Consider the following 13,687-nt stretch of genomic DNA (forward strand, 5'->3'; position numbering starts at 1 on the left):
TGGTGCAATGATGCAATTTAAAAAATAAGCTACAAATGAAATTGTATATTACAAATCATTCTGATTTCATCTTAGCAGCTTAACAGGAAGTTTAACAGTATTGCATCAAAATATTAAAGATAAATTAGCATATTAATAGGGCATCTTAACAATAACCTGAAATATGACCACCTACCTGCCCTGCCAGCTCCAGTCTTTTGTTTCCGTAGTAGTCCCTATCATCAACTTTGTTGTTTCCTTGGGCCAAAATCACCCTGCGGATCATTACCGCCATATAAATGCATTTTGCACGGAAATTGAATTCTTTTACCTAAAAATAGAACAACAAAAAGCTATATTTTTCATATATCTGGCTTAATTTACATATAACAAAACTTCAAATACTTTGAAATGTTATGTTTTTATATATCACCTTTTTGAGTTGAAACTGATTGACTGATGACTACCCTAGATATTCAAGAACAAAAGACAAAATATCTCAAATAGGAAACCATATATAGTTTACTAGCAATATTCAATAAAGAGTTTAAAATTTCAAAGGTTACTTTTTCTAACCCAGTTATTGGTGTTGCTAGTACTATTTTTAAAATCAGAAACACGTTTTTTGAGAGAAAGATGTTGGGAGCATGCGCTGATAGCGAGTTGCGGCACCCACCACACGACGAACCACCTAGATTGGGACCCGAGTGCAGCGTGCGACACCTCAACCCCACAATGGAACTACAGTGGCTAGAATGCCAATCCTGCCAACAATCCCCAATTTTTCCTTGTAAGATGGAGGACCTGCTTGCAGGACTAGGATGCAAATTAACATCATATCCAGGATGAAGCAATTGCAGGTTAAGAGCCTTGCTCAAGGGCCCAACGGAGTAGTCACTTCTGGTGTTTATGGGATTCGAAGCTAGCCTCACAGCCACCACTCTGCTCAGTTATTTTTTTATTTTTTTTTTCCCTCAGAGTTTCTATTAAAATTATCAAACCTCTGTGTATCAAAAATGCAAACATAAATCAGATGTGTTTGTAATATTACACTAAAAATAGCTGCTTCAAGAACAAAATTAATGATGGTGTTTAGTTAATCTCATGCAATTACCAACTAATGGGAAATTAAAATATGAAGGAGAGGTAGTGTTCCAGTTATTAATTTATGGATACGCAGATGCAACACTTTTACTTAAAAATGTAATAAATTCTTTAGGATAGTGAATGATCCTTTGGATTTATTTAATCTTGGAATTCCAGACATACTTCCTAGAATAGTTTACAGTGGCATTAACTCAATTTTGATGACTTTTATGATAGGACACTGATTTAATAAATTCATAAATAGGATTTTCATGAAACAGGCATTAAAAGTAAAGCAATACAAGACAAAAATATATTTTTACACAAACCGATAACTGACTAGATATTTCAAAAAACAGAAACCACAGCTAAAATGTTTTATATTTTAATTGGTTTTATATTAATTTAAGAAGTAACAATCAATAATGTATAAATTCACTTAAAAGTTTAATTATTTAAGTTATATGAAAGCTATGAAGAACACATTGACTCTAAATATTCACTTTTAGCAATGTTCAATGGACATATTGGATATTTTTTAACAGTTTTGCTCAATGTGTAGTGCACTAGTCACAGTCATTCTAATAAGTTATAAAATTGAAAATAGGCATCTCTAGTAGTTTGATTTATTAGTGCAACAGACAAAGAGACAGATAATCTTTTTTACTTCTAAGATTATAATATTTCCCAAAGACAGAATTGGATTTCACTGAGTGCTATTATGTACTTCTTCACTGATACAGTAATAAATGCATTTAATATATAAACACTTCCATGCAGTAGTATAAATGGATGTTGTAATAGTAACAGCAAATAATCTTCTTGTAAAATGTGCTAATACCTATCTTAATCCTGATTTTTTATCATAAACCTGCAATAAACAGTAAACCATTCCATAATAATTCTATCATATCTGCTTTAACAAATGAATCCATGATTTATATGCTAGAAATACTTTGCTCTTTTTCTTATTTTTTTTTACTTGAATTTAAACTGTTGCTGTTCATTCTTTCAAATACCTTAAATATATTTTGTCCTTGGTCTTCACCTTGAACCACCTAAAATCTTAATAAAAAGCATACACCATGCTGCAATTGTAAAAGTAAATACAATGTCTATACGAACAAAAACAACTTCCCCAGGGAAAAATTGTTTGCTCAGATGATAGATTCTTGCTGGATATCTTAAGCAAGAAATATCATTCCAATAATTGAAAATATAACAGTGCTCTAGACTGTGGCTGTTGTTTTTTTTTTTGCTTTAAACACATCTTACTGATGTTTTGACTGACGTTTTAACAAAAAGTCAAAATATGTCAAATAGTCATCATAGCAGAGATCAGCTTGGATTTTGCAAAGAACAATAAAATGAAAATGAAATTCAAATTTGTATTAAAAAAACAGCTAAATCAAAATTTATATTAAAATCTAAGTAGAGAAACAAAGTATTATGTTTTTTCCACATATTAATTACTGTGAAAGGTAACTTTTCAGCAAAGTATCTTACTTAGGAATAAAATCTAGACTAATACTTACTGGTACATGTGTAAGGACAGTTGAAGCAAGCAGTTCGCGTGCTTCTTCCATCTTAGTTTTCTTTGGACCACCCCACATACGCTGCCTTCTGACCTTGTTTCCCACATACCTTAAAGCCTGAAAAATGTCAGTAAAAAAGATGCATTGCAGACTAAGCACATTTCATACAAAAGATTAGATAGATTATTTATAAAGTTTTCTTAAGACCAACAGTGAAACACTGATTATTTAATAACTATGCACATGTCCAAAACATTTAATTATGTAAAAATAAAGGATATTATTATATTAAAGAGACTTATTCCTCAAATTTTGCAAAATCGCATTACAACAATGCGTTGTCCTTTTCAAAAGAATTTCAGTCCATTTAATTTCAAAGAGCTAGTTTGGTCTTTATTGCCAAAATATTAAGTTCACAGGATATGAGAGGACATACTTGTATGCTATTCAAAATATTAACCTGAAAACATTAGGATTATTTATGCTGGTTCTGAATTCTCTTTAAATTTAATCTACTTACATAGTTCAGGCTTGCAGCTTGTTCCATTTTTTCACTATTGTGTAAGATGGGACATAAGTGCAAAAGGTGGTAAAATAAAAAGACAGGCTCACATTCCCCGTATCGTTGCTTAATCTCTACCACTGAAGCATAGGAATTAGTATGTTGCACACCCATACTACTCCTCTGCCTAACTTCTTATATGCATGTCTTACTAGATTAAAAGCGATTTTTGTGACATAGTGCCCTGTTGCATCTCAGGTTGTACTTAACTTATAATGCTCTACATAACAGCACAGACTTGAATTTGTATTGAATAAAACAAAGCTTGGTAGCCACCCACACATTGTTGATCTGTGTCTTTATATCTGCATCTCTTGTCTTATTTGATCATCATGCTGAGTTCTCACTCAAGCTGGAGTAGACTTTTACAGTCAACATTGATCTTTAGCAGCTTGGTTTTTACTTGTGGATGGTAAGCCTCACCTTTGCTGAGACAGAAAACAAATTTGAGGCTTTGAGAGTGCCGAGTTTTACTTGATTGGCTATTCAACAATGATTTAAAAAGAGGGGATTTGGTCTGTGCATGACTTCTTTCCTGAACCCTGCCTGCTCCTCCCTCAGCTTCTAGTCAACTGGTCCTTTTGTATTAATTTACCGCATATTAGGCATAAAAATTCCTACAAAACTGAGGGTTCCCAGGAGCACAGCTGCCTTCATAATTCTTAAATGGAAGGCAAAACAACTATGACTCTTCCAAGAGCTGGCTACCTGGCCAGACTGAGCAATCATGAAAGAAGGGCCATGGTAAGACAGGTGACCAAGAACAAATGATCACTCTGGCTGAACTCCTGTGTGGAGATGGGAGAAACGTCCAGACAGATCACTTCAACACCCCACCAATTTGGGCTTTATGACAGAGTGGCCAGAAATAAGCTTCGCATTGGTAAAACTCACATGAAAATGTGCTTGGAGTTTGCAAAAAAAAAGCATGTACAAGGGCTCTCAGGCTTTGAGAAACAAAATTCTTTGGTCTGAAAGTAAATGCAATTCCAAAGGTGAAGCTTTGTGGCGGTGGTATTATTCTATGGGGTTGTTTCTCATTGGCAGGGACTGTGAGACTGGACAGGGTTAAGAGATTTCTGAAAGAAGCAACGTAAGAGATATCCTAAATAAAAATATGTTTCAGAGCCACAGATTCACCTTCCAACAGGACAATTACTCGAAGCACAAAGTAAAGATAACCACAAGTGGCTTAGAGAAAACTCTGGGAATGTCCTCGAATTGCCCAGCCAGAGCCTGGACTACTCCAATCAAACATCTCTAGAGAGACCTGAAAGTAGCGGTTCACCAACAATCTTTATCCAACTTGGCAGAACTTGAGAGGAAATGTAGAGAAGAATGGCAGAAAATCCCCAAATCCAGGCATGTGAAGCTTATAGGTCATACCCAAGAAGACTCCAGGCTATAATCACTGCCAAAGGTGTTTGAGTAAGTATTGAGTAAAGGGTCTGAGTACCTGTGTCAGTGTGAAACCTTTAATATATTTGCAAAAATATATTTGCAGTTTATTTATTTATTTTTATTGGTTTTCTTTATGTTTTGTTTTAACTGTTGCATTTGTACTGTATTTGCTGTTCAGTGCTCTGTGACCTTTTGTCTGTGAAGAGCGCTATATAAATAAACTACTACTACTACTACTACTACTAAAATCCTGTGTTGTTTTGTCATTCTGGGATATTAAGCTTTGATTGATGCGGGGAAAAAAATAATCAAAATGATTTTAGCACCAGAATGCAGAATAGCAATTGCTTCAAGCCAAATTACAACCACACCTGTCCAAAGCTGCAATGACAAAGTGCACAAAGAAGAGCAAAATTAAAAGGCAAAGACAGATGGATCATCCTATGAAGATAGAGACCGTGCAAATAACACAGAACAGTGAGGCAGATGCAAAAGAAAACTATAATAACAAGAGAGAGGACCATGTAGCAAGTGATGAAAATTACAGCGTCAGTGGCCCATCATAATTTACCAGTGTTGGCAATGCTAACCTAGCACCTCATTTAGTCTCAACCGATCACACTGGTTGTAAGTTCAGACACTCGAAGTTGATGTTGTAATAGCTGGAATTTATGTGGGTAGTGAATTGATTAAGATGGTTTGTGGCGGCAGGGATCACAAATGAGCTTGCTCCTCACTTTAAATGCCTTTGTTATATGGGAAGTGAGAGAAATATGTTGCATAAATAGGTCTTATCTAGTTGGATAAAGTTCATCTCATGCACCCTGTAAAATTTCATTTTTTACTTCTTCATGTGTTGAACTGAAATGAATAAAAAAAAAAAAAAAAAAAAAAAACAAACAAGCAGAATGAACTAATTCATGTCTTCCATAGCATGGAGCAAGCTAATGAGGGAGTCAGAATGCGCATAGATGTCAAGAAAGGGGAAAATAGAAATGCACCCTAGTTGGAAAAAGAATGATGCATGCTTCATATTTCAAATCCCCACCTTCCAACATTCAAGTATCAACCGCACACAGAATGTTTTCTAAACATTTCTGTCATAGTAGCAGTCTTTCCAGAGGCACAGTGCAGTACACAGGACCTTCCAAGTACTCAACAGAATACATCAAAATAAGATGAAAACTAAATCCGCCAAATATGAGTTTCTGTAATTTGGCACAAAGTTCACATTTCTGTGTAAATGTTGCTGATCCTTTGTTTGTGTATGTATGTTTGTTTGTTTAGCAGTTTTTTGGACTTTTAACTTCCCTATTGTGCATTGAGTGGATTGTGATACTGTGTTCTCTAAATATGCTAGAATTATGAGTCAATGTTTAAAGAGGATCGTTTTACTTTCATTGTATCCAATTTTGTGATATTGGGTTAATCAGTTTATGTCAGAGACCTAAATTATATATTTTAGCAAATAACAGACTGCCCTGAATACAGGAAATGCTACATTCCACAGCATCATGAAGATTTGCCATACATTCTACAAGCCTGGGAAGATCTAAGAATAGAGGTGGAGAGAACATATAGCAGTCGTCTCATAGAGACAAGAGACAGCAAAACAGTGTGAAGGCAATCAGAAACACTGACTGAGTTACATGACAAGGGAATACAGCAAGCATTACCATATCTAGTTCCCAGAGTATATTTGTAATTTTATGAGGGAAACTTTAGGATTGGGACAATTCATCCAATGCTGTTCACAGACAGTGCCTTTCCATCCATCCATTTTCCTACCCGCTATATTCTAACTACAGAGTCACGGGGGTCTGCTGGAGCCAATCCCAGCCAACACAGGGTGCAAGGCAGGAAACAAACCCTGGGCAAGACACCAGCCCACCCCGCAGGGCGCACACACACACACACACACACACACACACACCAAGCACACACTAGGGACAATTTAGAATCTCCAATGCACCTAACCTGCATGTCTTTGGACTGTGGGAGGAAACCGGAGTACCCGGAGGAAACCCACGCAGACACGGGGAGAACATGCAAACTCCATACAAGGAGGACCCAGTGCTTTTCCACTTGGACTAATATCAGTTTGCATAAAGAACAAATATTACAGGGGGAATATGAAGAATTCCCAGATAGTTGTTTACATTCAACACATAGAATCTCCAGTATACCATCTTTACTTTTAATATAAGTTCCCTTCTGAAAAATTTAGATTAACTAACAGAAATGGGTAAAAGTCAATGTTTTCGGTTACTATATTTCTTTTATGAAAAAACAAATAAATAATAAAGCTGAAGGGTATCATCTATAAGTTCAGTCCACCTTCATCAGGTGCCTTGCATGGTAGTGCCCACCTTACAATACACATCTATATATATAAAATCCCTATGTGTGTCCAGGTGTCCGTGTGTGGGTGTCTTTTGGTGAAGTGCGCATGCGCGGGGCACGGTGCGATGCGCCATATTACTGTCAGAGAAAGTTAGAGGCGTTTTACGGAAATACAAACCAGTATTACTGCGAGAGGAAATTAAAGGTACACAATACAGTGACGCATATTACAGCCACATACAAGCCAGTATTACTGTCAGAGGAGATTAAAGGCATATTACCGACGCGCATGCCTGTATTACCGCCAGAGAAAATTAAAGGTATATTACGGACGTACAAGCCAGCGGACGTACAAGACGGTATTCTTCAATAAGGGCGCGCACAAAAAGGCGAGCCTGAAAAGGGCGACCTCAATTGGGCACAGCGAATAAAGGCGCACGTAAATAAAGATCTGCACCATTGTTGCTCTTCACATATTCCAGAGCCATTTGAACTAAATTACCTACGAACGCCTTTATTCGCCGCGCTCAATTGAGGTCTCCCTTTTGAAGCTCGCCTTTTTGTGCGCGCCCTTATTGAATAGAGCCGTACAAGACAGTATTACTGTCACAGAAAATTAAAGACACACAATACACGGCGGCAGCCCACGAAGAACGGTCAGCTCAGCAAGTAAACATCAACAAAAGAAAGGCTGAAAGAAAGAAAAATACGACCGACAAAAAGAATGAGGTCAAACTCCCTTGCCATTTAATATAGACTGTTCCTACTAATGTTTATGCACTACTGTTCTAGCGCCCGTTATTGTAACTGGCTAAATGATTAGTCTTACAGTGATCCCTCGCTATATCGCGCTTCGCCTTTCGCGGCTTCACTCCATCGCGGATTTTATATGTAAGCATATTTAAATATATATCGCGGATTTTTCGCTGCTTCGCGGGTTTCTGCGGACAATAGGTCTTTTAATTTCTGGTACATGCTTCCTCAGTTGGTTTGCCCAGTTGATTTCATACAAGGGACGCTATTGGCAGATGGCTGAGAAGCTATCCAGCTTACTTTCTCTCTCTCTCTCTCTTGCGCTGACGTAGGGGGGTGTGAGCAGGGGGGCTGTGTGCAGCTGCTTCCTGAAGGACATGCTGCATGGAGCTTCGCATACTTAAAAGCTCAAAGGGCACGTATTGATTTTTTTTATCTGTCTCTCTCTATCTCTCTCTCTATCTCTTCCTGCTCCTGACAGAGGGGGTGTGAGCTGCCGCCTTCAACAGCTTTGTACCGGCGGTGCTTCGCATACTTAAAAGCCAAAAAGCCCTATTGATTTTTTTTTTGACTGCTTGCTTTGCACTCCTTTGAAAAGGAAGATATGTTTGCATTCTTTTAATTGTGAGACAGAACTGTCATCTCTGTCTTGTCATGGAGCACAGTTTAAACTTTTGAAAAAGAGACAAATGTTTGTTTGCAGTGTTTGAATAACGTTCCTGTCTCTCTACAACCTCCTGTGTTTCTGCGCAAATCTGTGACCCAAGCATGACATTCTAAAAATAACCATATAAACATATGTTTTCTACTTCGCGGATTTTCCTATTTCGCGGGTGGCTCTGGAACGCAACCCCCGCGATGGAGGAGGGATTACTGTATTAATAAAAGAGTTGAGCAAGCGTTGGCACATCTGACTGCCGCTGCTCTCTAGTATAATTTGTATAATTTGTTTATCCATCCATCCATCCATTCTCTTCCGCTTATCCGAGGTCGGGTCGTGGGGGCAGCAGCTTGAGCAGAGATACCCAGACTTCCCTCTCCCCGGCCACTTCTTCTAGCTCTTCCGGGAGAATCCCGAGGCGTTCCCAGGCCAGCCGGGAGACATAGTCCCTCCAGCGTGTCCTTGGTCTTCCCAGGGGCCTCCTCCCAGTTGGACGTGCCCAGAACACCACACCAGGGAGGCGTCCCGGAGGCATCCTGATCAGATGCCCGAGCCACCTCATCTGACTCCTCTCGATGTGGAGGAGCAGTGGCTCTACTCTGAGCCCCTCCCAGATGACTGAGCTTCTCACCCTATCTTTAATGGAGAGCCTTAAACCTCTCTCCCCTCCTCGAACCGCCACCTTATCGTGGTGGAGGGGTTTGCGTGTCCCAATGATCCTAGGAGCGCTGTTGTCCGGGGATTTATGCCCCTGGTAGGGCCACCCAAGGCAAACTGGTCCTAGGTGAGGGATGAGACAAAGTGCGGTTCAACATAACCTCCTATGATGAATAAAAAATTTGGACAGCGTTTTCCCTTGCCTGGACGTGGGTCACCGGGGGCCCCCCTCTGGAGCCAGGCCTGGAGGTGGGGCTCGATGGCGAGCCCCTGGTGGCCGGGCTTGCACCCATGGGGCTCGGCCGGGCACAGCCCAAAGAGGCAACGTGGGTCCCCCTTCCCATGGGCTCACCACCTATGGGAGGGGCCAAGGAGGTCGGGTGCAGTGTGAGTTGGGTATAATCTGTTTAATTGTTCCTTTTTTTCCTATGGAACTGAAAACTGACTAATTTGACTATATCAATTTAATGTTGGATTACCTAGTCTTACTTGATTGTTGGCTTATTTCTTCTTTTATTTTTCTTTTACTGGGTTTCTGCCTGGGTGGAGCTCCAGATACAGAGTAGGTGTTGGCATCATGATACGTCTTTATGGAATGCTGACATAGATCCTTTTTGCCTGGTTTTTACTTCTTTGCTGTATTTGGCAACTTTGCTGTTTCAATATATGTCAGCTGAACTTTTCCAACTGTGGCTTTGCTCAGCTGAGCCACCACCAACACTGCAACTCCAAAGCAATGCGTACCATCGCCGTCCTAAATACATCCACTAGGAAACTGTTTGAACATTCAAATATGAGGACATCAAATTGTAGCAGTGCTACTTAAAAACTGCTGGGGTCAAAGGTAGCCACAGGCAGATAAAAGGAGGGCAGAGGGCAAAGAGAAAGGGAGTTTTTGTTTTTGGTTTGTATTGTTGCGGTTATTTGTCGTCTTTCCTGCTGTTATTTGAACTGTGATCATTTTTGTCTTGGACTGTATTCGTTTGTTGGGGACTGGATTGTCTGTCTACTTGTTCACTGAGAGCTGTATTGGATTATTGGATTTTTCGGAACAGTGGAGCGCTCCCGAATCAACCATCAACCTCATCAGTAAATACCGGTAGGACTGTATTTTCCCTTCTCCATTGCAACTTACAGATTCGCTGGACTTAACTTGGTCACTATTCATCTTTCAACCTGTTTCTTATATATGGACTTGGCTGTGTGGTGTTTGTGTTTATTTTGTGTATGTGTAATATCGCCGAAGGGGTCAGGGGTGGTATTACTGTTTTCATTTCTCAATTCATGTCATTATATTTATAATTGTTTGTCATTCCCAGTGTGCTTATTTGTCTCTGTGGTGAGAGTGTGTGGGTCGATCCAAGGCTGGGGACGTTCCTGGGATCTCTGCTTTTAAAATAAACAAATCACCGTCTTCGTTGGCGGTGTGAATCTTAGCGGCTCCTGACCGCTACAGATTTTGGCGAGCCGGGTAGGAGCCAGGTTAATTACGTTCCCTTCTGACCGACTTTACATACACATCCGACAGAAGCATGTCTGTTGTAAGCGCAGTGCAGGGCGAGGAGCTTGAGCTGAGTGGACCGCTGGTGGACGTGCGTCCGCAGCCTAGGCCACGTCACGTTACGGTCAGAGCCCCGGAGGAAGAATTGAGCCTGCTGGATTCCCTGTGTGTCTCCAGTCCGGAGCAGCCCGAGACGGATGAGGGACGGCTTCTGCATGACCTGACGTTGCGCCTTGAACAGCTAGAGACGCGGGTGGATCACATCGCCGGCAGTTTTCTCAACCGAGATGAAACCATCCATGATCTCATCGATGCCACGGCCGCCCGAGTTTCCGGTGAGGCGGTTGTGAGGGTGCAGCGTCTGGAGCAGTCCTTCGCGAAGTGTGTGCAGCACCTGGAGGCCAATATGAGGGAGGAGATCAGGAGGCAGGTGCAGGATAGCTGGCGTGCCGTCACGCAGCCACTGGGGCAGTCGACTCCTTTAGCGGGAGTGGGGATCAACTGGGGACAGTCGTCCTTGTCCGTTGCGATGCCATGGATGGAGTTCCCTAAGCTGGCCCCTCAGTGTGCACCCACGGCATTGTCGACTTTGTGGAGGAGGTCGACTTGTTCGTGGAACTGCATCCTCTGAGTGGAGCCGAGCTGCGGGGATTCCTGAACACGGCACTCAGCGGGCCGGCGCGCTCTTGGTGGTTTGCTGAGCGGCACAAGTGTAACACCTGGGCGGAGTTTCGCGCTGCCTTCCTGAAAGCATTCCTCTCAGATGAATACCAGGTGCTGTTGGAAGAAAAGCTCCGGACCTTTGTACAGAAGCCATCGCAGAGTCTCAGGGACTTTGTCTTTGAGTTCCGTGCGTTGTGCCTTAAGTGGCGATCTGACATGCGTGAGGAAGAGATATTGCGACGTGTCCTTGACGCTTGTGACCCTCGGGTGGCGGCTACTTTGAGGGGGGTCGTGAAGTCGGTAGATGAGTTGGTGAAGGTGGGGTCCCGAGTGGAAAAGGACTGGGTGGCTATCGGGATTAGTGGGTCTCGAAAGGGTCCCACGTCTCGGGATGTCCCCTGTCCCAAACCACGAGGGAAAGCCTCAGTGGATCCCCGTGCCGATCTCACCCTGGTGCAAGCCACCTTGCCCCTCTTAGTGCTGCCCGTACAAGTGCGAGGTGTCACTGGAGAGGCGGTCGTAGATACAGGGAGCACTTATACCCTTATGAAGTACAGCTTGTGGGAAAAGCTTAAAGTGCCTCATGAGCAATTAATGGGAAGGGCAAAAGTAAAATTCTTTCTTGCGGATGGAAGGGCGTACGGGGCCAGGGGCAGGGTTCCTATGAGGCTCTGCTTACATGAGACACACTGGGAGACAGAGGTTTACATCCTGGAAGATGACCACCTGTCGATGCCCTTATTACTGGGAATGGACTCTCTTGTGTCGGTAGGTCTGACTATCCATCTGTCGCGGCTGGAGTATGAGTTGCCGGGGGGTGAAGTCCATCGGTTTGGGACGAAGGCTCAAAGCAATCTGGTTTGGCCTAACTTGTGTTATTATCTCGCGCAGTTGGTGGATGAGCCCAGCCCAGTAGAGAAGGCTATTCTTGAACAGCCGGAGCTCGTTCAGCCACTGCTTAGGAGGTGGCACTCGGTGTGGACGGACAAATTGGGTCGGACTGAGGTGGTGTGTCATCACATTCACACAGTCGACCCTGTCCCTGTTCGGCACAGAGCCTACAGAGTGTCGCCTCTGAAAAGAGGAATAATCAAGGAGTGGGTTGACCAGATGTTTGCAGAGGGGGTCATCGAGCCTTCTACCTCACCATGTGCTAGCCCCACGGTACTCGTTCAGAAGGCCGACGGGACCTACCGATTCTGTGTGGACTATCGGGAGCTGAACAAGAAGACCTTGGATGACGCTTACCCCATGCCACTCATTCATGACATCTTGGAGTCTTTGCATGGGGCAGCAGTGTTCAGCTCCCTTGATTTGAAGTCAGGGTATTGGCAGGTGAGGATGGGGAAGAGTAGCATGGAAAAGACAGCCGTCATCACCCCGGAGGGGTTGTTCCAGTTTCGGGTGATGCCCTTTGGACTGAAAAACGCTGGGGCGTCATTCCAACGGCTAATGGAGCAGGTACTCCGGGAACTCATTGGGAAGACCTGTTTTGTTTATATTGATGACATCATTGTATTCTCCCCATCTGTCCAACAACATCTTAAGGACCTCGACCACATCTTCCAGAAACTGCATAAGGCTCATCTCACCCTTAACATCAAGAAGTGTAGATTTCAGCAAGACCATCTGAACTTCCTCGGCCATGTGGTGTCAGCAGACGGAGTCCGAGTGGACCCGAAGAAAATTAAGTCCATCTTGGACTACCCAGCGCCCCAGGAGGTAAAAAGTCTCCAGCGCTTCCTGGGGATGGCTGGGTGGTTCCACAAATTTGTGCATGGGTTTGCCGACATCGCTGCCCCTTTGTTCCAGTTGCTGAGGAAGGGATCCCCCTGGGAGTGGTCACCAACGTGCCAGGACTCTTTTGAAAGACTCAAACAGGCCCTGATATCGCCACCAGTCCTAGCACAGCCTGATCCGTCATTAACCTTTCAGGTCCACACTGACGCAAGTGACCTCGGGCTCGGCGCCGTTCTATGCCAAACTAGCCAAGGAGAGGAAAGAGTGGTGGCCTATGCTTCTCGGTCACTAAAGGGCGCCGAGTATAATTATTCCACCACCGAGAAGGAATGCCTCGCTGTCGTGTGGGCCGTGGAAAAGTGGCGGCACTTCCTGGAGGGAACATCGTTTGAAGTCTACACTGACCATAGGGCTCTGACCTGGGCATTCAATTGCCCGAAGACCACGTCTAGGCTAACAAGGTGGGTATTGCGCCTCCAACAGTTCACGTTCAGGGTGTGCTATCGGAAGGGTTGTGCCCGATGCCTTATCACGGGTTCACGAGCCCGCGCCAGTGGTATGTGCGGTATCGGTCTCTAACCCTTGGCCTGATCTTCCCCTGAACATGCAGGAAATCGTTCAATCTCAAGCAGCCAGTCCTGTATGTCAGGGGTTGAGAGAGGGCTCGGGGGGGGGGAGGCCTGACCGCATACATTATAGGGAACTTCAAGGGGCACTCTATCACTGCGTTCCAACAAAAGATCGGGGTTACCATTATCAGTTGGTAGTGCCCGAGACATATGTGCCCAAGTTCCTACAGTATTATC

General features: G+C 43.0%; 2 protein-coding genes across 3 annotated transcripts in view; one reads left to right on the plus strand and one right to left on the minus strand.

Annotated features, from left to right (window-relative positions):
* The window catches only part of LOC114662582 (NADH-cytochrome b5 reductase 3-like), a 1,047,486-nt gene that overhangs the window by 869,046 nt on the left and 164,753 nt on the right, over positions 1-13,687 (plus strand). The window lies entirely within an intron of this gene.
* Positions 1-13,687, minus strand: part of polr3b (polymerase (RNA) III (DNA directed) polypeptide B) — a 201,292-nt gene that overhangs the window by 116,382 nt on the left and 71,223 nt on the right. Inside the window, 2 exon segments of the mRNA XM_028816094.2 lie at positions 176-310; positions 2,601-2,717. Of these exon segments, the coding sequence (XP_028671927.2) occupies positions 176-310; positions 2,601-2,717 (252 nt within the window).

This window comes from Erpetoichthys calabaricus, chromosome 1 (assembly GCF_900747795.2).
Source record: "Erpetoichthys calabaricus chromosome 1, fErpCal1.3, whole genome shotgun sequence".
Classification (NCBI taxonomy): domain Eukaryota; kingdom Metazoa; phylum Chordata; class Cladistia; order Polypteriformes; family Polypteridae; genus Erpetoichthys; species Erpetoichthys calabaricus.